The sequence below is a fragment of the Acomys minous genome (assembly GCF_964271855.1).
Source record: "Acomys minous genome assembly, chromosome: 14".
Classification (NCBI taxonomy): domain Eukaryota; kingdom Metazoa; phylum Chordata; class Mammalia; order Rodentia; family Muridae; genus Acomys; species Acomys minous.
Genome location: NC_140496.1, coordinates 11,842,664 through 11,867,656, shown reverse-complemented (window position 1 = coordinate 11,867,656; position 24,993 = coordinate 11,842,664). Strand labels below are relative to the sequence as shown.

Below are 24,993 nucleotides of genomic sequence, written 5' to 3'. Positions count from 1 at the left end.
TGGAAAGATGGCTCAGAGGTTAAGAGCACTAGCTGTTCTTCCAAAGGTCCTGAGTTCAATTCCCAGCAACCACATGGTGGCTCCTAACCATTTGTAATGAGATCTGGTGCCCTCTTCTGGTATGTAGGCACACACATGGGCAGAATAATGTATAAATAATAAATAAATAAATCTTTTTTTAAAAAAATCAATCTCTCTCTCATTCATATATATTCCGCCCCCCTCACTCCCCCGTATTTAAGAGTGTGTGGGGGTTGAATGCCCACTTCACATTCCAGAATTCTCACTAAGTGGCCCAGGCTGACCACACACTCAACCTACAGTCCAGAGTGACCTTAAACTTGCAATCCTCCTGCCTCCACCTCCCACATAGCTTGGATGACAGGCCTGGTGATACTTAGGCCTCTGTGACCCATCACCGGGTCTCGTCTGAGTATATGTGGAGGGCAAAGGTGTCTAATAACCAGCATCGGCATGACGTCAAATCTCCATGGCCGGACATGAGAGACAAAGGCAGTATTAATGGGTGGTTAAGAGTCAAGGGCAGGAGATGGGAGGCAACTTTCATATTTCCATGGGTTGAAAGAAAAATCAGACCAAGGGGCAGAGAGGTGACTGACTTGACTGGTAGAGTGTTTGCCAGGCATGCATAATGCCCCATAGTCCATCTCTACCAAAGACAGGATATAGCAATGCCTGCCTGTAACCCCAACACTCAGGAGATAGAGTGGTCAAGGCCACCCTAGAATACTTAGCGAGTTTGAGGCCAACCTGAGCCACATAAGATCGTATCTCAAACAATAACAACAACAACAACAGCTGGCCGCCAGCCAAAACCAAGGCCCGAGAGAGCGAGAAAAAGAAAAGCCACAAACCAACTCCGTTCTCCACCAGCGCGGAGTGGGTCCCATCACAGTCACTGGTGTCTTGCTCGCCAACCTGGTCACTCAACTCCAGATCCGGCGGATGGGACCCGTTTCCAAAGTGCAACTCTTCCTTCTCAGAACCAGCATCTCCATTCTCCAAGCCGTTGTGGGCCTTCTTCAGGGGCATGATTTGCAAGCCACTGGGAGTAGTCCTATAGGACACAGTCTTGGTGGCCCTGTCTCCAGCCCCGGGGGCCTTTCCCGAAGACCCTTTCTTCGGCCTGGAAAGGGGAGAGTTGACGCGCTTCCGCTTGTGGGAAGTCGATTTGCTCTTCCCGGGTTCCAGAGGGCGCTGGGAGAGCCTCTCCACTGGCGGGCTGCGGGAGTCTCGAAGGGGCTTGGAGGCCCCAGCCTGCTTCCCTGACTTCACCCTCTTGTCCTTGGACACATGCAGCCCATTGAACTCGTCAATAAACTCCTCACAGTGCAGGAGGTGATGCTCCGGCTCCCACGTATCCTCCGTGCTGCCATAGCCTTTCCACCGGATAAGATATTCCCATTTCCCCTTCTTGTTCTTCCTCTTGTCCACAATCCTTTCAACCTGGGAATGCAAGAAGAGAGAGTGAGAAAGGAAACGTAACGATCCGTCTTCCAAAGGGCCTCCAGCCATCGCAGGTCCAGCGACAGATGGACAGGCAGACACTGTGACTCCCCGCTAACACCTGCCCAGTCTAGCTACCAGCACCCAACCTAGAAACTCAACAGTGGAAATTCGTTAAGTCGGGCTTGCCTTAATGACCTGCGGATGTGTCAGGGTTGTGCACTCGGCAAAGCTTTAAGATAGACAAGGAACACCTGCCTTTCAGGCCTGATGCCCTGGGTTTGATGCTGCCGCCCTCCCCCCTCTCACTCAAAACTAAAACATCACAATCATGGTAATTTTCATGATGGTTCTTAGGCCATACCCCACTGGGAGCATCCATGTGTCCATCCAGACTCACTCTTGCGTAAATCATATTGCCGGCTTTTCTCTAGAGACTCTAATTTTTCAGGGCTGCCAAACGGGCTCTGACTTTGAAAGACCCATATAAGGGTTTCTACTCTTATAAAAGTACGTACTATTGATCGAGCAAGAGTACAGATGACATCATACTTATTTCTTTGTGATATCATTGTTTCATATAATATTTTTAAGACTTTTGTATTTATGTGTACCTGACCTTTGCTACTTTATAAGTTCTTCTCCTCATCCTTTACCTCCCCGCCAACCCCGTTCCACCCCCTAATAATAGCTTCTTCTTTGACCACGGCTACTAACAAACTGCAAGCAACCTCTCTAAATGACCACCAATCGTGGACGCCACCTGTCAGGGTCCTAGCATTTATGGTATGCTCTGAAACGTTCCCAGAACTCCAAAGCCACATAATCGTGGAAACGATCTGCAGCTTGCAAAACCGTGCTCCTGCTAGAGCATGAGGCAAATCACAGTCAGCTGCTGCAGACAGCCTGAAACCGTCCCATATCCCCACACCTGGGATTAAAACAAAAACCACATTCTCATAACATTTCTGTTTTTTAAAGAAACCAAAATTCTAAAATTGCCGCTGCATTTATGCATGTAAGTATGCTGGGGTGTGTTTTCGCATGTGTAGAGCACGCGTGGAGGCCAGCACAGGGTGTAGGATCACCAGGAGCTGGAGCCGCACAGGTGGTGATGAGCTGCCTGACCTGAGTCTTCAGAAGCAAACTCGGGTCCTCTGCAAGAGTGGTACATGCACTTAACTGCCGAGCCACCTCCCCAGTCCTTGAATAATAAACCTAATGTACAGCTTTCATTAACACGCACAAAGCATTTCTAAGGTGGACACTGATGGCCTGATACCTTGCCCATCACATTTTCTTCTGACGTCCCAATAAGCAAGCATCTTCTCTGTCTCTACTGTGAGGGCACCAGGGCACAGAGAGAGATTATGTCCCAGAATAGGTACAGGTAAGGGAAGACATGGCGTAGGAACAGTGTGCTCTCTCTCTCTCTCTCTCTCTCTCTCTCTCTCTCTCTCTCTCTCTCTCTCTTCTCTCTCTTCTCCCTCCCCCTCCCCCTCCCCCCTCTCTCTCACACACACACACCACAAACTTTGTCTCTCAATTGCTATACCTGGCCAACCATCTCAGTCTCGGCTGCAAGAATCTTTAACATTGGACAAAATGGATTTGCATCAATCAAACTGGGTTCTTCCCCCATGCGGCCTCCTCAGCTGCCACACAGGTGTGCAACATAGAGGCAGAGAGATGAGTACAGCAATTGTTGAGAGGCTAACAGGTGCCAGCCATACCGTCCTGGGGGAGCACTGCAATTCTCCCATCTGACAGGCAAAGAGACTGGGTATCTTAGTTAGGATTTTTATTGCTGAGATAAAACATCACAATGAAAAGCAACTCGGGAAAGAGGTGGCTGACTTCACATTTCAACTCTCAGGTCACACTCTTAACACCAAGAGAAGTCGGGCAGGAAGTGATGCAGAGGGCATGGAGTAACGTGGCCCTACTGGCAGCGATGCTGCTCTCTCTGGCTCCCCCAGCATGCTTTCTTATACAACTCAAGCCCATGTACTCAGTGTTGGCAACACCCTTAGTGGGCAGGGCGGGGCCCTCCCACCTTAACTGTTAAACAAGAACATGCCCTATAGACTTGTCTACGGCCCAGTCTTGAAGGCATTGTTGAAATTCAGATGCCTTCTTCCTAGATGTGTCTAGGTATGTGCGGAGCTGACAAAACCCAACAAAGACACAGTGCATGATGCAACTTGCCCAGGAACTGAAGCCAGGCTCTCGTAGAGGTAGGTATGAACCTACTGTCCATGTCTAAGGCATGTGCTACTGCTGTGTAGAAACATGTCCCCTTATATTTCAAGGAAAAACACACTCAGGGTAATGCTGGGTCTGTGCTACTAGCTGATGTACCTAAGCAAAGGGTCATTTTTTTATCATAAAATTAAAATGTATTTATTATGCAAGGGGGGGTCTGTGCTAATAGCTGATTTATCTAAGTCATTTTTATCAGAAAATTAAAATGTTTATTATGCAGGGGTACATATGCCACTGTGCATTTATGGGGGTCAGAAGACAGCTCGTGTGTGTGTGGGGGGGTGCATATCCTACCATGCATTTGTGGAAGTCAGCTTGCAGGAGTTAATTCTTCTGCATGTGGGATCCAGGGAACAACCTGAGTCATCAGGTGTGGTGGCAAGTACCTTTACCTGGTGATTCATCTCACACGACCTAAGCCAAGGCCATTTTAAGAGTTCATTTGCTATCTTTCATGTGCTAAATTTGAGTTGGGTTTTGCCAGTGGTGACTGGTCAAAGTACAAAGCACAAGATGTCTGTCTATATGACACTTCCTCACCCTGAAGCTCAAGTGTCAAGGAAGAGGGGGCAGAAATAAGAGCCAGAGGTTGGAGGAGAACTTGAGAGAAACGGTGGCCTCTGGCCATGACAGGACCACTGGACTCATGGGCTCCCAGAAGCTGTGGCCGCCTGTACAATGTCTGCATAAGGTTAAGCCAGTCAACACTCCAGCATGGAGGTTGAGGAGCTATTGACAGCTGATGGCTCCTGGAGAAGGGAGTTGATTTTCTGCAAGGGTGCAGCCCCTGGTCAGTCGACCAAGCTCCAGTAGAAGGCCCAAACCTACTTACGTATACGCAGCACAAACTGGACTCAGTAGGTTCGAAAAAGGAGAGTGAGAAAATACAACTCGGGAAGGCTGGAGGATGGGAGTTAGGGAGGCAGGGAGGAGTGAAGGTATGATCAAAATATGTTTTACTATTGTATGAAATTATCAAAGATTAATTTTTAAAAATCTATCTTTTAAAAAATGTGCTGGCGCACGCCTTTAATTCCAGCACTTGGGAGGTTGAGGCTGGCAGATCTCTGTGTGTTTGAGGCTGGCCTAGTCTGCATGGAGAGTTCTGTTCTACAACTCCCCAAGAGCTCAATTTCCATGGGGGAAAAAATAAAAATAAAAAACACTGCAAACATATTGCAGTTTTTGGTTTCCTTTGGTGACACTGGAGACTGGATCCACGATCCAGGACCTCGTGAGTGCTAGGTAAGTGCTCTCTCTTGAAGCCACACCCTTCCCTTCAGCCATACATGTTAATAACCATACAATATTTGTATTGTATTGGAAATTCTGTATTGGAAGTTTTGGGTTCTTTGTAAATGCAGTTATGTTATATAAATATGGTTTTAGTTTAATCTCAAATATGGGATTTTAATTTGGGCTTTCATTTGTCCACAGCTGATAACTGCTTCTTGCAGTGATGTGGTCCTTTGCCAGGTGGAGTTAGTTGCATTCTGAGGACTCTGAGGGCTCTAAACAAGAAAGCCTATAGGGAGAGTGGCAGTGGTTTGTAGGAGACTGATGGAGGACTGCCTGTTGCGTTTGCTGCTAACAATTGAGCTTGGCATTGCCCCCAAAAGAATCCAATGACCCTACCCAGCAAGTAGAAGTAAAAAGGTCTATATAACCCGTTTTCCTCCTTCTAATCTTCTTTCTCTCCTACCTAGGGATGGGGAGTTGGAATGGATGTAAAAGTGTTTAAGAAACCTAAATAAAGTAGGTTTGTGAAAAATCTAAGCCTACAAAATTTGGATTCACTGGCATTAAGCACCATATAAAGACTATACTCCTGAAACTTACAAAAGAGAAAACGGGACGGAGAGGTGGGGGCAGTGAGGGTGGTTAACTGTTGTAAAGTAACAAATACAAGGGACCCCTTATATGACTCTGTTTGTTTCAGTTTGAAGTTCTGTCAACTGCAATCACCTCCCTGACAGTTAACATGCAACCGAAGCTATGGGAAATCACGACGTGGCCTTTACTGCTCTGCTCTAATAAATATGGATATAGTTAGGCCACACTTCCTCTTCATAATACCTGATTCCCTAATTGATTCATCTCTTCTTAAATTGAACTCTTTCTATTACAATTCCCTTCTTTACAAGACTGAGTTTTAGATGCATTGCATAAATTACACAAACTCAATTAACAGGGGTTGTTGTTGTTGTTGTTGTTGTTGTTGTTGTTGTTGTTAAATGAAACTGGGACCAACTCATCCTGTCCCCCCCCCCCACCTGTGGGGTCAAAGGTGCTGCCAGTCAGTTATAATGACACCTCAGAAAGCTTTGGGGGTTTCTGAAAGCAGCCTGGCAGTGCCTGGAATGACAGCACACACAAGGGCCTAGAGCATCAGCAGCACACAGACAGCTCTTGGGAGCTAAGGGGTGTTTAACAGCGTGGGCGGGGGAGGGGCTCTGCTCTAGAATCCACAGGCCTGGCTCCTACAGGGAAGGGATCCCTCCCCTAGGTAAAGCAGAAGACAATGTTGCACCGTGGGTGGATGTGCAGGTGGGCGGATGAATGGTAAGTAGACCGTGATGAACGATGGGTAGGTGGATAAATAGATATGTGCAAGGGTGGGTGAGTGCATAGATGGATGGAGAGCTGGGTGAATGACTGATGGTTGGGTGGATGGTAAGTGGATGACTAAATGGATGGATGGGAAATAGATGAGTAAAGGGATGTATGGGCAGATGAATGCATGGATGGATGGGTAGCTGGCTGACCATCGCTGGTTGGGTTGATGGATGGATGGAAGGATGGATGGATAAGTGGGTAAATCCATGGGTGGATGACTGACGGGCAAATAGACAGCTGACAGGTGAAAGAATGGGTAAGAGGGTTGGGCTCATGAAGCAATGAGCAGATGGACGGATTGCACACTCACATAAAAATGAACTTGGTATAATATTAAGAACCCAGGCTTTGGAATAAGACCATCTTGGTTAAATCCCCTATTAAACCCGACCATGTGTTCCTTTGCACGTTTATCGTTGTCTTTGGGCCTCTGGTGACTCTAACAGCAGAGAGCAAGGAGGAAGTGCATGCTGAGGCCCCTCTACATGGTTAGATTACCCTTCCCAATCATGGCACTCCTGGGTTTTCCAGCATGCCATGTAGGCCCCTCTCCCTAACTGGCTCCTTTTCCCATCTTTCCCCTCCAACTGTAAGCTCCCCAGGGAAAGCAAATGAGAAAACCACAGTATCTCTGGGGCCCAGGATCCTCTATCAGAGACTTTTCAGACTCCTGAATGCATTGCTTCCCAGCACACAGGACTGGGAACTCAGGTTTGCCAACACAGCCAAACCTGAGAGCAAAGAGCAGGGAAGACAAAAGAATAAAGAGTGATGTCCCTGCCAAAGGACCTCACCAGAGTAGCCATCCCTGGATAGAAACACAACTCAGTCCCTTGACCCCATGAGGACACCTTTCTCTCTTTTACGTTTTTTGTATTTTTAATTCACATTTAAATGTGACTCTTTTCCTCCTTCATGTCCCATGTGTTCCTATGGCACTCCCACACTTCCTTACCTCACTCCCTCTGTTTTCTAGATATGTAGGCTTTCCCCATACTTACCCACAATTCCCTGTAAGTATGGATCTGCTATAGGCTGTGGTTTCTATATGATGGAAAATATGCTGGTCTTGTCTGGTTTTGGTTAAGAGTCACCTCAGCTTAATGTTGCTCTTGCCAGATTCATCAAGCAACGTTTTTCGCTTGTTTCTGTTTACAGCTACATAATAGTGCATTATATTCATGTGCCACCTTTTCATTACCTATTCATCTGTTGCTGTGCATCTAGGCTGGCTCCATTCTCTATCTCTTATGGACATAGGAGTAATAAAGACAGATGTGCAAGTGTTATTGGGGTAGAACGTAGAGTCCTCTGGGGATATGCTTAAGAGTGGCACAAGTAAGTCATATGGTCTCTCTATTTTTCTTTCCTTTTTCTTTTCTTTTCTTTCTTTCTTTGAGAACTCTATATACTGATTTCCATGTGGTTGTAATAACTTGCATTCCTGCCAGCAGCGATTAAGGGCTCCTCTTTCCTGACATGGACCTCTCTTTTTTAACCCTGCCAATATCCTGAGTCAGTTCTCTTGGGGTGCAAGTGAATGAGCTCCTCAAGAAAGAAAGGACAGGGAAGAGTTCCAGAAGGAACTGCCCACTTCAGTATGTTAGGTGTCTCAGTGAGAAAGATAGGTAGGAAGAGCGTGGTCTGCCTAGCAACGCCACCCAGGGAAGGTGGCCACCAGACCAAGACACTTGACCCAGACCCAAGTAAATCAAACATGTTTCTAGGCAAGGGCTGACCTGGAGATTCCCTGGTGACCAGATGATCAAGGTGATCAAGATGGGTCACCACAATCCTCTGATGGGAGCTCCACCCCTAAAGAAGCCCGATTTCAGCCAGGAGCACAGAGTCACAGAAAAGTCTACAACACAAGCAGGTTCCCTACCCAAAACTCCCCAGAAAGCCACACTAATAAGACATTTGCTATATGCCTTCAGCAAGCATGGCTGGTATTTTCCATTTTCTGTAGAAAATAAGACATCTGTATTCAAAACAGACAGATGATAAAATGAAACCAACAGACCGAGAAGGAAAGTGACGTGAAGGAAGAATCCCATGCAGAAAGAAGGAAGGAGCCAAAGAAAGGAAGAGACAGAACAGGGACAAAGACCACCCCACAGGAACCAGGAAGGGCCAGAATCAAGCAGTGAACCTACTGGTGCCATTGACCACAGCCTCACCCAGAACCTCCAGGGCCGTAGGGGAACAGCCACTGATTTTAAAAGATATATCGATAAACATGAGGCTAGGCATGCAGAAGACGTTACAGAGATCCAACCAACATTAATAAAGGGAATGGGATGGAAACGCTAATCAAGGTGTAAGGCGGGGGGTGGAAATCTCTCTATATCCTGAGTCTGCAAGTCCAGAAGAGCATTTAGTGATGGGGAGGGAGGGGGTTATGAAGACTCTGTTTCTCACCTTACAAAACATCTCCATTTCAAAATTTAACCCCTGTTCTGTCACGTGACAGCCCTCCTCCACCCAGAACAACAGTTCAGGGAATAGTAAAACAATATACGATAAAGACACAAATACTGGCATGGAGAGACGGCTCGGTAGACCCAGCACTTGTTGTGAGAGCTCAAGGCTATGGCTTTGGGTCCTTGGCACCCATATAAAGCCAGGTTCCAAGTGTGCTGGGGCATGCCTAGAGACCCAGGTCTATGAGGTAAAGGGGGAGAGGCGGAGGAATCCCAGGGCTTGCTGAACAACTTATCTATCCAAAATGGCAACCTCTGGGCTCAGTGAGAGACCCTGTCTCAAAAAACAAGGTGAAGAGTGATGTACAAGAACACCCAACATTGACCCCTGTCAGCCATACTCATGTGTACACACATGGAGGGCAAACACTGTGAACTGTAGAGTTCCTATTGACTGGTTAGGTAGTCTTCTGAGGCAAAGAAGGATCTTGTCTCGTGTTTTAGAGAGCAAAACACAAATTATCTGTTTTGAAAACCATGGCTTAGACATGGGCTTCACAAACTGATTTACAGCCTAAATCTTACAGCTTAAAGGGGATGGGGGCAGCAAGACCAAGCCAAAAGGCTTGAATTCAATCTCTGGGGCCTCCATGGTAGGCGAGAACTGACTCCTGGAAGTTGTCCTCTGATTTCCACGTACACACACACACACACACACACACACACACACACACACACACACGAATAAATGAATGTGAATTTAAACTTGAAAAGGCATAGTAAGGAGATGTCCTCGTGTGCTTTCTGTTACTGTGCCAAACACCACAACCAAAATCAGCTTAGAGGAAGAAAGGGACTGTTTCCTCTTACAACTCCCAGCTCACAGCCCACGGAGGAAGGTCAGGGTAGAAACCTGGAGGTAGGAACTGAAGGTCAGAGAGGAACTCTGCTTACTGGCTTGCTCCCATGGCTTATTCGCCCTGCTTTCTTATTTATTTTTATTTTATTTTATTTTATTTATTTATTTATTTATTTAGTTTTGGTTTTTCGAGACAAGGTTTCTCTGTGTAGCCTTGGCTGTCCGGGACTCACTTTGTAGACCAGGCTGGCCTCGAACTCAGTGATCCACTTGCCTCTGCCTCCCGAGTGCTGGGATTAAAGGCCTGCGCCACCACGCCAGGCTCCTCTCCCTGCTTTCTTATGCAGCCCACAGTGATCTCGCCTGCCCAGGGATGACACTGCCCACAGTGGGCTGGGCCTATTCACATCAATCATTAATCAAGAAAATGCCCCATAGACTGGCCCACAGGCAATCTGATGGAGACAATTTCTCAATGGGGGGGGGGGGGTTTCCTCTTCCTCTTCCTCTTCCTCCATGATTCTAGTTTGTGCAAAGTTGATGAAAACTAAACAGCACAGGAGATGTACATACATATCTGTGGACGGACAGAAAACAATAAGATGCAGTGAGAAGCTAGAGTTCGGTCTCCTAAGTCCAGAGGATGATAAAATCAAAGACAAACGTAAAGTGACTCTCAGAGGTGTGCTTAAACAACAGCGCAAAAAAAGCACAAAGCAAGAACAGTGGGTGATTTTAAAACCACATTCAGATGATAACTGTAGAAAATGGGCATAAGAGGCCATAGATCCCTCAGCAAAACACAAGCATAAGGATCTTGAGTTCAAATCCCCAGCATCCACTACAAAGCTTGGGGCAACAGCATGCTTCTGTGCTATCATGTATCTGGGGAGGTAGAAACAGGAGGACCCCTGGGGCCCAGAGGCCAGCCAGCCTTGCCAAATCACCATGCCCATGTCTCAAAAACTCGGGTAGTAAGGTGATTGAGGGAGACGCATCCAACAGTGATGTCTGGCTGCCATATGCATACACACACACACACACACACACACACACACACACACACACACACTTCCATATGCATATACATACATAGGCACATACATGCATATACACATCCATGCACACCCACCATATACATTCCAATACACTCTCATGTGTATGCACAGGAATACAGACTCAAACACACACATGCATGCACATATACACATACACAGAAAAAGTGGTTTTACCTGGAGAAGAGTGAAGAGCAGGTATCAAACTTTTGCATCTTATAACTGAAGAATATGCTTCCACACACGCTCCATGCTGGGAGTATAGCTCAGCGGAAGAGTGCTTGCCTAGCTTATGCGAGGCCCTGGGGTTCCATCTAAGAAGCATGCTTGCATATATTTTGAAAAAGAAAAACTGCCTCCGCCTTCAGGAGAAGCAGGTAATATCCACAAGATAACATGAATAATCATGGCGTTTTTTCCTTGGAGCAGCCAGAAAACTGAACGAGGAAATATTCTCAAAAGTGAATAAACTGTATTATATCCAAGCAGGAGACACTTGGTGAAGGACAGAAAAATCAAGACGTGCAGCCTCTAGGAGCAAGTGCGCAGGCACCACACTGATTCCAAGAGGCACACCTGGGAGATCATGTACCAGGCAAATCTCAGCCTGGTACATGGGATCAAAGCTCCACTGAGGATGGGGTGGGGCAGGCTGGGCAGCACGCTGAAGACAACAAGAGCCACCAGCAAAGTTTCAGAGATGCAGAAGCATTCTCCAACTTAATCAACATAGCAGACATCTGTCAAAAATCACTCTAACACTCCAACTGCGCAAGCCAACTGAAGGGAAAGAGAAAGAGAAAAGGAAATGCGCATCTTAAATCAAATGAGAAGATGGAATGAGGTCCACGGTACAAAAGCCACTTTGAAAACAAAATAGCATTAAGAAATAAAAGCTAAGTGATGAAAGGAGAGATGAGAGTAAACATAACAAACACCAAAAAAAAAAAAAAAATCAATCAATCAAACCTGTGTGTGCATACCCAGAATTGTTTATAACCTCCCCAATCTCAAGTTTAACAGCAAACCTGCAGCCAGGAAGCAGATAAACAAACCAAAGGGGCTCTGCGGAGCCCACTAGTGCTCAGAAACAAAAGGGAGCAGGCAACTGGTATGCAACTCACAGCAACCAGGGTGAATCTGAAATTTATTCTGCATGATGGCAGAAGACAGACTCGAAAGGCTATGACTATTTTGTAGTTCCATTTGTATGACATCCTGGAAAAGCTACAACCACAGAGATGGGGAGATTTGTGGGTGTCAGAAGCCACTTGGGAGGTACAGTTGCACATGGCTAGACTAGGGGATTTCTACGTGATGCAACTGCCTTACATGATGGTGGAGGTGATCCCGTGACTCTACACATGTCAAAGGCTACTGGACTTCATACAGACCACAAAGTGACCTTTAATATATGTGATATATTTAAAAACAAAAAAACAGCTGAGGGTGGGCTGTGAAATGCTTGCCACACAAGTTTGAGGACCTGACCCTGAATTCCCAGATCCCATATAAAGCCATATACAGTGAGCTGGGGGTGTGGGGGGTTAGGGGGGGTTGGAGACAGGGGGATCCCTGGGGCTTGCTGGCCTGCAAGTCTAGTTGAAATAGTCAGTCAGCTCTAGCTAGATTCAGTGGGAGATTCGGTCTCAAAAAAATAATGGGAAACATGATTGAGGAAGACACCTGACATTGTACTCTGTCCTCCACACACACAAATCACCCAGAATGCTAGAGGGACCTAGGATGGAATGATGCCTGTGACAACTGACTGGCAGAGTGGCACAGAGCTGTGACACAGTCTGAATGAAGGGGTTGGGGAAGCCCACATAAGTTCAGAGAGGAAAATAAAAAACCATTTTAATGGGATAAAATACAGGCAAGAGCCACAAAGAACCCGGCACAAACACTAGACTAGAGGAGAGAGCCAGCGAAGCCACAAACTGATTCCCCTCCCTCCACATGCAGCAGGTTAAAAACACTCACACTCACACGCACACACACTCACACCCTTACACACACACTCGCGCATATGCCATTCTCTCTCTCTCTCTCTCTCTCTCTCTCTCTCTCTCTCTCTCTCTCTCTCACACACACACACACACACACACACACACACACACACATGCACTCATACACACTCACAGACCATCCACACTCACAAACACAGTACTAATTCTAAAATGCTCTTAAAAGAGAAAAAAGAGGCCAAGCAGCACTCGGGAGGCAGAGGCTGGAGGATCGGATCGTTGTGAGTTTGAGGCCAGCCTGGTCTACAAAATGACTCCAGAACAGTCAAGAGCCACACAGAGAAACCCTGTCTTGAAAAACCAAAGGGGCGGGGAGCTCAAACTCACTGTGAAAACCACTAACATATAAGTGGTTGTATGTAATCTTAGCAGAGAAAGCTCCTGAGAACCAGGATGTATGCAGACGCAGACCTTTAAAGTGACATGTTTTACTCATGCAATGGTTTAACTAGGAAGGAGGGGCTGGCTCCCCATCATCAGGAAGAGGGACACAATTCCTCTCTGTCAGTGACTAGACCTAAGAGGCACAGAAAATACTGGGGAACTAAGTGGGTAAAGCACAAGGTTCTACTCAGTGATCTTTCTGAGGCTTATATGAATAGGGTGGTCCCATGGTGCTTCTAGGTGGAAAGTCCCAATATATTAATGCTGCCAGTTTGCAACAAATTGATCAATAAATATAATGCAATTACAGTCAGAATCCCAATGAGTCCATTTCCAGAAGGCTACAGAATGATTCTCAGGGACCACTGGGAGAATTAAACAAAAATAGACAAGAGGTCTTTAAAAACCATAGCGGGAAAGCATTTCCCCAATTACATAATTAAGCACAATTGGAAGAAGCCACCAGCATCGTGAGGGTAGAGCTAGGGTGGAAAAAATAAATAAATCAACTGAGAAAGGAAGCAAGCCTGGGAACATCCCTGAGAGTATTAGGGGATGTAACTCATAAAAGAGGAACATCCGGATCCCTGTCAGATGAGAGGACCTGGGGAAGGGCAATGGGATGAATAAACGGAAGTGGGGGGGAACGGACCCTCATGTCACAACGGAGGAAACAGTGTGGGCGTTAAAGCCCAATTCCAGGTGATTTCAACAAACACCCCCCCCCTCTCTCTCTCTCACACACACACACACACACACACACACACACACACACACACACACACACACTCTGGAACACTACGTTCTTCATGGTGAATCGTACCTTTGGACACCTACTCCCCTCGGTAATTCCACTTTGCATCTCTCTTCCCACCAGTGGATGGACTATTTTCCAGTCCTGGAATACAGACTGCTCTTGTGACTCACCTTAACAAACAGAATGTGGTGGGAGTGGCCTCATACAGTGTCAAAAGCTGGGGCAGAAGTAGCCCCTTGGCAGCTTCTGTGCTTAACTCTTCTTGCTGACCCCCACTGAAGGATGCCCTTCTAGTGCACCAGAGGGCACAGAAGTCCCAGCCAGCATCTTGTAGAGCGCGCTGGTGGACCTTCCATCCATGCTGCCTGAGTGAGCCCAGATCAAGCCATGAGAGAAACCAGTCAGCCCGTACCAAACCATGAATAATGATCATCTGCTTTTGTCTTAAGGCAGTAAGCCTATCGCTGATACACTGCACTATAAAATTTAATACAGACTGTGTCAGCCATGTTGAATATAAACACATACATACTCTACAGGAAAAAGATAAGAAGGAAACATCAATAGGAATATAAAAACTTACTACAAAATTATCATACACACATACATGCACGTGCAAGCTCTCACGCGATTCCCCCCCCCCCAACACACACACAGATAATAAATTTATTTTAGGAAATACATATCAGGTCGACCCACCAGTTGCCCCACAGCAGCATATCCACAGACTGTCCTGAGAGCATCCAATGTTTCATTAAAAATCATATTTTTTTCCTCAACACTTCCATAAGATCATGAGCTCTGAACCTACAAGGCAAAGTCAGATCCTCTCAAAGTAAGTGATTAAATATGTATGTATTTATTTATAATATATAAATAATATGCTATTTTATATATATATACATACACAGTCTGTGTCCTACCTGTCCTATCCTCATAAGCCTTAGGGCTGTTTGTTAAATGACTGTGATACCAGGGTGGCTTTTCAGAGCAGCCAAGTCACCTTATAACAGTAGCTGCTGAATCTCCTTCCACAGTTTATGTGATTAAGAAAGGGAATATACAGCATTAGCAACTGTGAAAGACTCTGCTCATCATGTCGCAACATTTATCAAGTTATACCTGTGCATTTGGATCAAGCAATCCCATCCCAGAAAGAGACCCCAAGTACATAACAGGGAAATAGCCACTGTGAGCTGCCTATCGTAGATGCTGGAAACCAAACTCAGGTCCTCTGCAAGAGCCATGAACACTCTCAACCACGGAGACATCCCTCCAGCCTCGATGATGTTTTAAAGTCTGTAAAGAGCTAAGTCATCAGGGAGCACTCTGAATATGCCAATTTCCAGTTTCGCTGAAAATCAGGAACAATCTCTCACTGCATATCCTATACCCAGCATGATATTTATTTTGAGATATGAAGAAAGTAATTTGGAACTTTAGTCCCATGTGTATATGTTTTTGTCATGGTACAAGTGTGAATCCTGACTACACACAGCTGGTTATCTTCAGTCTGTCACTCGGGTTCATTTGCAATGTGGTGGCATTGCTGTAAATGTGGAAACTATGGTCCCCTCATAACATGCCAACACAAGGGCAAACCACAGCCTCAGAAAGTCAGGAAGAGCTCTGTTAACTGATGGGCAAGCTGGACCACACCCATGGTGATGGGCACAAGGTAGTGGAAGAATAGTTGTCAGGCAGGGTAACTCCCAAGAGAATGACTTCTTGGATGAGCCAGGTACAACCAGAAGTAGGCATTTCCACACAAACTCATGGAACCTCCAAAGTCTTCGTGGGAAATACGAAGTCCTGATCACGAAACACTCTGTCAGAATCCCCAACTCGCCTACACTCCCGTGTGAGGAAGATGACACTGACAGCTCATGCAGGGGCCAGGGGTGGGTGGGCACGCCTGCAGACACACCTGGAAGCCATCAAGGAAGGATTATTTGAGAGCTTAACTAGAAGTCCTGTTTTTATTAACATTTCAAGTTAATAAAAGAGCAGGCTTTCTCCACGTGTAAAAGCGCTCTCCTCCTCTGACACTAGGGATGGAGCGGGAGAGCAAGCTTGGGCTTTGGATCCTGGTAGCCCTGGCATTTCATTAAAGCTATTTGCTGTGTGAGCCTTGGCACATTCGTGTACCTCTCTGGGCCTCCCTTCCTCTTCAGGATTGAACAGGGCATAGCACCTCCCAGATTGTTATTCTGAAAATTAAACAGCCTTAAAAAGGGGGAGGAGGGTAAATAACTATTCCTTCTTTAAACCTCTATGAGTTTTCCTCGCCGATGCATACCTGTTGTTCTAGCATCATTTCTGCTGTTGTGATAAATACCTAACCAAAAGCAACTTAGAGGAGAAACGGCTTATTTGGCTTATAGTTGTAGGTCACAGTCCACTGTTGTGCTGAAGTCAAGGCAGGGGCTTAAAGCAGAGAGTGAATAGACACATGGATCCATGCTTGCGTGTGTTTGCCTAGCTTCCTGCATTCTCAAGACCCCCTGCACAGGCAATCACACAGCTCACAATGGGCTGGGTCTTCCATCAATTGACCATCAAAAGACCACACCCCCAGCCCCTGCCCAGACATGCCTACTAGTCAACCTGATCTACTAATTCCTCATTAACATCTTTCCCCCAAGTGACTCTGGGTTCCGCCAAGCTGACAGCTATAACTATCACAACCTATAGTGCTAAATTTGACCCCTTGCCCGATGTCTCCAAAAGAAACATGTCCTAGCTGACCCTCTTCAATACTGCATCGAGGGACAAGGACACTTTCACATCCTGAATTAGCCACTTCTCAACCAGCAGTGGCTCTATTTGCCTGAACAAAACTGTCTCTTCAGATGTCATCCCCTTTGTGGGTATGGCCTGTGGTATACTGAGCTCAGTAGCTTCTCCGGCTTCTGCTCACACTTGGAATGTTCCATGCGATGCCTGACACCCAGAAGGCACTTCATGGGCACCAGGTGTGTGGGTGGAAAACTACATGGGCAAAGTTCTGAGACAAGCTGTGAAGAGCTGTGAGCACAAAGGAGTCACGTGGCTCAGTGAGAGTGGCATGTGCTATTTGTAGACAAACTTCCAGAAGACTGAAATCATCTTACGGTGTTAAATCAGATGACTGTCCAGCTGAATGGGTAGCCACAGCCATGGGTGAGAATCAGAAGGTTCCATTTGGACAGCGAAGCTCAGCCCAGCATCCAGACAACCACTTGGAACACTTGATGAGTCTGGAGCATATTGAAAAAGAACATGGCCTTGGCAGTCTTTGCTATCCTTTGTTAAGTTGACCTTGTCACAGTCTTAAGTGTTGTATGCTGAGTCTCTTATTTAGTGTGATGAAACACCATGGCCAAAGGCAACACAGAGAGGGAGGGGTTGTTTTTTTTACTTTCATATCACTGTTCACCATCAAAGGAAATCGGGGTAGGAACTCAAACAGAGAAGGAGCCTGGAAGCAGGAGCAGATGCAGAGGCCATGGAGGGCTGCTACTTAATAGATTGATCCTCGTGTCTTGCTTAACCTGCTTCCTTATAGACCAGGACCACCAGCCCAAGACTGATAGCATCCACAAAGCGCTAGCCCCTCCCATGTTTATTACTATGTAAGAAAATACCTTATAGGCTTGCTTACAACCCAATCTTATGTAGGGAATTTCTCAGTTAAGGTTCCCTCATATCAAATGACTCTCACTTATGTCAAGTTAACATAAAACTAGCCAGCACACTAGGTATGGGCATTTTACAAAGCTGACCACAATAAGGTCTCTGCCTTATACAGTTACACCTCAACATCAAGAAGCATTGTCTGTGTCCACTCTCCTTGAACTTACATAGACCTTTAAGACCAACTGAACACCAGTATGTGGAAGTGACCCTCTGTGGTTTCTATGGCTATATTTTTTAAAAAGAAGAAGGAGGAGGAGGAGGAGGAGGAGGAGGAGGAGGAGGAGGAGGAGCACCACCACTCATTGTCACTGGGATGCTCATTTCTGGAAGCAAGAAGCCATGCTGTGAAGAAGCCCAAATGAAGCCACACAAAGAGACCATGTGTACATGTTCCAGCTGCCAGAACTGCGCATGCCCCAGCCACCAGCCAACAGGAACCAACAGACATGCACATAAACTTACTTCCGTCCACCAAGCTTCACTTCATCTCAACCTTTAAGTCTTTCCAAAGTCTCCAAACACCATGAAATAGAAACATATGAATATGAGCTCCCATTCTCTCTCTCTGAATTCCTGACGCTATGAATGTGTGTGTGTGTGTGTGTGTGTGTATGTGTGTGTGTGTGTGTGTGTGTGTGTGTGTGTGTGTGTTACAGTATCACTTTGTTGGGTGGTTTGTTTCATAGCAACATTAGTTAGAATCCAGACCACTGAGCTTGGGCCATTCTGTTATCTCCTAAACCACACAAGGGCCCTGTGTTCTTGGGGACTTTATAAGATCATAGTACTTAACAGCAATAAAATCAATACAGAGGGTATCATGCATCTGGCTGAGGACCCACTATTCACACATTTGACCCTATGCCTCATGCATTTGATATGTTCCTTTGGCTTCATGCCAAGCTCTAGCCACAGCCGTAGAATCAGCCACTCTGCTCTCTTTCTCTCTACCTTCCTGACAGTCCTAGTCTATCAAACACCAATGTTACACAGAGAAATTTCGGAAATTCTGATGAAATCTCTTATCTATACCCCACTGTCCTACTTAGCTTTTATGTGTGTGTGTGTGCTTACAGCATGGCCAAAAGCAACTTGTAGATGAAGTGATTTATTTCATATTACCACTCCCAGGGAACAGACCATCCCTGAGAGAAGTCAGGGCTGGAACTCAAAGCAGAACCTAGAGGCAGGAACTAAAACAGAGGCCATTGAAAAAACACTGTCTACACTGTCTACTGCCTTGTTCTTTGTAGTCTGCTCAGTTTGCTTTCTTGTACGACCTAGGGACCACCTGCCCAAGGATGGCACACCCACAGTGGGATGGGCCCTCCCGCATCAATTGGCAGTCAAGTAAATGCCCCCACAAATATGCCTACAGGCCAGTCTGGTGGAGGCAGTTCCTCGGCTGAGGGTCCCTATTCCCAGGTGTCTCTAGCTGGGGTCAAGCTGACAAAAGATAGCCAGCTCCCCAATTTCCAACCCAACCAATTTCAAAGCCCACCCGGGGCTGCTCAGTGATGTAGCAAAGTAGTCCAAAGGAATTCATCATCACATATGACCAAAACTCCGTGTTTAGAGATTTGGTGGAAGGTAAGCATGACATAAGAAAGATAGGTTTCATGAACCAGGATCCATAAAGTGCTGCAGCACACCCCACAAATGGGAGGTTACCATGCCTACAGGTGCTTGACTACACAGGTTCAGAGACAGAACACCCAGAAACACCCACAGACACTGAAGGTACAGTTTTGCTCATACAAACATGAGCGGAGCCATCTATTCACCTGGAGGAGCATCTGATATGAAGCCTAAAATGTGTAACTGCAATAAGATGCACTATACAGTATGACTGTGAGGATTGGAGAGTCCTGAGGAAAGAGATGTGTTTGCTTTAGACCCTGAAAAAAAAAGACCCCAGAGTACATAGTATGGCTCTGTGTCCTTGACAGAGGCTAGAAGGTATAGGAATCTGGTGGGACCCAAAGTTAGGGTCTCACCATGGCCAACAGCGACTTCACTTCATGTTCTGGAAGCTCCCAACATCCCCTGGGTACCCTCCTCTGAGCTGACCATCTGCAAAGGGTATTTTAACAGTCTTCATCCACCTTTCCCATGTAGAAGGCCTGTGACTTCATCTCCAGGTTGTCCTTCCAGCATTGATCTGGTGAAGGTCACTAGCACCTCCCCCCAAAACACCCCTCCACTCCCTGGACCACTTCCTCCCTTCTCACTCTGTCACTAAGAACCCAATTGTGTTCCTAATCCATCTCCCTCAACTTTTCAGTGACTCCCCAATATTCCTGCCCCAAATCTCTAACTTGGTCTACAGGGCCTCACACAACTTGGGTATCCAAGTTGTTACCCTGACATCTCCATGTCCCTCTCTGTCATGAATGCTCCTCAACCCTCACCCCAGTGACCCTGGTGCCTTAGATGGTCCTTTCATCTTCCACTCCCTTCCTCTAAGTAATTCTTGCCACCCTTACAGAGGATAAGTGGATTCTGTGAGACTTGATGAGCTCCAATTCTAGCTTTGCCCTTCGCTTGCAGTTATAACCCTGGGTGGTCTGAATTTCTCCATGTCTTGCTTCCTAATGGGCATGATAATCACCTCCGCTTGCATGATGTCACACCATGGAAGAAGAATTAACATGCACAAATCAGGTGACGCCATCAGGTCAGATTTAGCACACAGAAAGAACTGAGTACCTGTTAACTCCCTAAGCTCATCTCAGTTCAGATGCCATTTCATCAAAGAGCCTCCTATGCTCCCTCTCCTACTAAGGCTCCCTCACCAAATCCTGTGACTGGCATTCACATAAAGGCTCAGCCAGTAAAGGCACTTGATGAGTAAGCCATTTGTCCTGAGTTCAGTCCCAGGAACCCAAGTGTGGTGGTTTGAATAAAAATGTCCCTCACAGGCCCATACAGAGTGGCACTATTGGGAGGTGTAGCTATGTTGCATGAGGGTATCACTAGGGGCTTTGAGGTCTCAGAAGCTCAGAAGCCAGGCCTAGTGGCTCACTGTCACTTCCTGCTGCCTGCAGATCCAGATGCAGAACGCTCAGCTCCTTCTCCAGCACCATGTCTGCCTGCATGCTGCCATGCTTCCTGCCACGATGAGAGTGGACTACACTTCTGAAACTGTATGCCAGGCCCTATTAAACGCTATCCTTTTAAAGAGTTGCCATGGTCATGGTGTCTCTTCACAGCAATAAGATCCTAACTAAGACACCATGTAAAGTTGGAAAGAGAGAAATGACTCTACAAAGCCGTTCTCTGACTTCCACACATGTACAAAGCATGCACACGTCCATGCATGCACGTGTAATAATAATGAACAAAGTTTAAAGTTTTTAAAGCATTCACCGCATCGTCGTAATTCTAGATCCTTTAGTGAGAGTGGCCACTGGTTGGTTGAGCTCTGTCTTACCTACTTGTTATAGGTGAAGGGCACAGCGCTGATTTTACATCAGTACTCACACAGATCCTGACATACAGAGTGCTGGGTAGATGGGTGGATGATGGATGGTGAGTAAAAGGAGGGAAGGGAAAAGAGAGGGAAAGAAGAAGGGAGGGAGGAAGGGAAGGAGGGAGGGAGGGAGGGACAGAAGGCAGGAAGGTGATATGAATGGCAGGATGGACAGACAAACTGATAGTTCAGTGGGTATAGACAGCCCAACAGTCATATAATGTAGTGATTAGAGCCCGCTAACCATCTGACCTCAGGCCCACTTATTCCAGTTTTGTCTCAGGGGCTAGCCAGAGTCCAGTGCTGAATGTCACGCGTTTCCTCTCTCACCTCACTATTTTTGGTAAGTACCATCTTACAGAAAAAGACATCAACAAGGCCAGAAAGCACCAGACTCACTCATGGTCATGGAACCAGATACTCCACACAGGACACCCTGAAGTCAGCCACTGGCACAGGGAAGGGTAGTCAGGAGAGACTGAGGGCCCGTCGGGGCAGCATCCGTGGGTTTCCTTTCCTCTTTAGGAGCATTAAAAGAAAGAATTTCTCCATGACAAACTGAAAATAAAACCACATGCCTTCGTTGGTCTCCACCGTCAAGGAAACAAGAAACACTCATGAGTCCCGTTAGCTAGAATATGGCAGAGGCAGAAATGAGCAGATCTTTAATTACAGGTGTGCAAAGCACAGCTCGTGCGGGTAAGGACCAGTGTGGAGGCCATCATTAGAAACAAGAAACTCCCTCACTTGGAGAGCATGGGTTCTTGGGGCAGATTTCCCACATGGCTCGTGAAGGCTAGAAGTAGGAGCTGGCAGGCGCACATACACATACACACACACACACACACACACACACACACACACACACACACACACACGGTAAAGAATACAGCAGAAGCTGAAAGTCCAGCCTGGCTAGCGTAATCTGACACCCAAGGCTACAGCTGCAAGTGGTAGGTGGCATCCCAAAAGACAGTGGAGTTCACTTCAGGAAGAATCCAGAACCATGGGCAAGAGGGCAAAATGAGAGGGGGGAGGGGAAGAGGGAGAGGGAGAGGACCCTGCCCAGGTAAGAGGGAGCCAGCAAATTCACCTGTATGGTTAAGGGAACTTCAGCCTCTAATAAGGCTACAGAATAGAGTGAAAGATGGCCAGGGGTTTAGAGAAATAGCAAGGCCACCAAGAAGTCGGGGACTTGACGGCAGAGGCCAACGCAGAGATCCTTGGGGCAGAACCTGGGAGCTGGACACAGTTGTTCCTAGCAACAAGATCAGAGCTGTCAGAAGGAAAGTTAGTTCTAGCCTGAAGACTTGATGTGCCCGGAGAAGTTGGCAAGGACTGCTGAGATTCCCAAGGGACCCCTCACTCAGCCAGTGTGCACCAAGCATGCGCAGCAAACCTGAGTCTTACAGGGCTTTTCAGACAGACCACTTAACAGGAGACACTGTCCCTGCCCTATGCAACAAAGCACAGGCCACAGATTAGGAAGCCTCCAAGGTGAGAGCAGGAGCTCGCCTGGGCCTTATGAAAGTCCTGTGACCTCTCAGAGGCTCGATTACCACACTGATCATTGGGAATAATACAGAAGTGGACCAAAGCCACTGTCCTCAAAGATCAGGACAGGAGCCTAAAAGATGAGTCCCATCAGTGAAGTCCTGCAGGGCGGGGACCTAGGTTCAACCCACAGTTCTCATATAAAAAGCCAAGTAGGGTGGTGCAACCCAGGTGCCAGGGAAGCCAGCTAGCCAGCTGTAGGCTCTGTTTCTTAACAATTAAACTTTATTATACAACCCAACTAGCTTACACAAGAGGGAAAAAAGGTTAAAGGGAAAAAAGAGTGAACCTTTTGGTATCCGTTCCACGGGACGGGTCCCTAGGTGTCTCTGGCTTGCGTGCTGGTCCAGCCTGTTCACTGATCCATGTGTCAACCTGCTGCTGCTCTCTCCTTTCCACCTGCCTGTGTCACATGTGAAGGGTGGCCTCCTTCTCCCATTGAGGGTCAATTAGAAAAACAATAGTCCAGGTGGAGTCCCCAGGATGGCTCCACCCAGTCTATCTCAAGGTATCCATGGTATGTCCAAGGGTAAAGCCCACCAAGACTGCTTTCCCGTGTGACAAAGGTTACAGTCTTTCCCACTGCCAGCCTAGTTGAACCCATGAGTTCCAGGTTTAGTGAGAGACTCTGTCTCAAAAAATAAAGTGAAGAAGCAATAGGAAAGATATCCAGCAGCAACCTCTGGCCTCCAAAAGTATCTGGCCTGGCAGAAATGAAAATGGTCTAGACATAGTGGTGCATATCTGTAATATAAGGGCTCAGTGAGATGTCAGGCAGGGACTGGAGAATCCCCAGAGACTCTGGGACCATTTACCCCACAACAAACAATGGTGAGCAACAATGAGACCTTGTCTAAAGGTGGAAGAAGAAGACCCCACCCAACCTTCACATGGGTACCGTGGCACACGCCTATCAGCACACAGACATCATACACACACAAATAAAATTCTAACATGACAAATAAATACATTTTTAAAAAGATGAAGGCGTGTGGCCCAAGAGAATCTATCCAATACACCCTCCAACGTGGTTTTTGAGAGAGCTGTTACTGCTGGGAAAAGATGTCCCCGGTGTTTCTTCCTGGCCCTGGGGATGGGTGGTCCTCCTGGTCCCAGGATTACCTAAAGGTAGCCAGTTGCTCTGAGATGTTCTCATCACTGCAATGTATCCATTGAATGAGCGACCATGGACCCCAGCAGCCTGTCCTGGGGACCTGGCTACCACTTGTAATTGCTCTAGTTTAAAAATAAACGTGGAGAGCCTGGCTGCTTCAGAAACTGAACGTGTGTGGGTACTGAGAGGCTTTCTTTAGAGACACAAGTGGGGTAACATCTTGAATAAGGGGGAGGACTAAAATAACCAGAGAGGGCCCATGTCGTTTCATTACAGGGAAGTTGATCTCAGAAGAAAATTAAACGTCACTCCAAAGGGACCCTCAACACAAGAGAGCACATGTCTACAAAGACCCCAAGAAAATGCTACCTTTCCCCAAGAGGCTAAGGACTTCCTTCTTGGAGTTTCCAGAGGCTGGCTGAACCAGGAAGCAGATTCTGATAAACATGAGCAGACAAGGGACACTCAGAAGGCGACTGCTGCTAGCAGCTGCCTGCAGTCTGGACGCTGGGAACAAACTGTACACTTCAAGCAGTTACTCTGATTTAGAGGATTCCTGAGGTGGCTTCTTATATCATGCCTAGATGACAAGGGGAGAACATGGAGGCTCCAAAAAGTTAACTTTGGGCTCAATTCCATGTAACCAACACACAAATTCATGTTCATAAAGTGATTCTCAAGGCTGAGATCTCTTTCCTGGGGTTTGAGTTAAGTAAGGCTGGGTAGGGAAACAATGACCCTTGGGAATGTTCTTCAAGCTTTGACTATTTGAAGTCATGACTTCTTCTTCTTGAGACATGGCTTCTTCCTTGTCCCCTACAATAATCACAAACTCAGGCACATCTAGCTCAACTAAGCCACTTCTGACCAAACCCCCTCCATGCAGGTTGTCATGCATGATAACCTACCTGCCCTTCTCCAGTGATTTCGAGATGCAGTTTCCACTCTGCCACCTCTGAAGTCAGGCATGAATTCAAGGATGCTTACTGTGGTCCAGCAGGCCACCTTCTACTTTTCAGAATCACAGATAGCAGAGGCCAGGTATGCCTCCTTCCTGCTGAGGATATCCAGGCTCCACAGTCCCTTCCTCCCTGTCCTCCTCTCCCCCCTACCCATTGAATCTCATTCCAAGAGCCACTAGAGCTACAAACTCAGGGATGGAATCCCAGGCAGGAAAAGGGAGGAGTCATGTGTGTTGCTCACTTCTGGAGTCTATGAAAGCTTTGTCAGCAGAGAAGTGAGTGGGGGAAATAATTTATTTACAAGCTAAAGGGACTCTAGGCACCAACTGACCTGAAGGTACCAGCAAGAACCAAGCA

The 24,993-nt window shown here is 46.7% G+C and overlaps 1 protein-coding gene and 1 long non-coding RNA gene across 3 annotated transcripts in view; one reads left to right on the top strand and one right to left on the bottom strand.

Moving 5' to 3' along the window:
* LOC311583382 overlaps nt 1-24,993 on the top strand; it is a 491,748-nt gene that overhangs the window by 209,020 nt on the left and 257,735 nt on the right. The window lies entirely within an intron of this gene.
* CDYL2 (chromodomain Y like 2) overlaps nt 1-24,993 on the bottom strand; it is a 149,145-nt gene that overhangs the window by 48,341 nt on the left and 75,811 nt on the right. Inside the window, exon 2 of one of the 2 annotated variants that reach the window (XM_084756314.1) lies at nt 876-1,467. In XM_084756314.1, coding sequence (XP_084612440.1) covers nt 876-1,467 — 592 coding nt within the window. Of the gene's footprint in view, nt 1-875; nt 1,613-24,993 lie in introns of those variants that run through there. The other variant, XM_084756313.1, reaches the window with a different exon arrangement.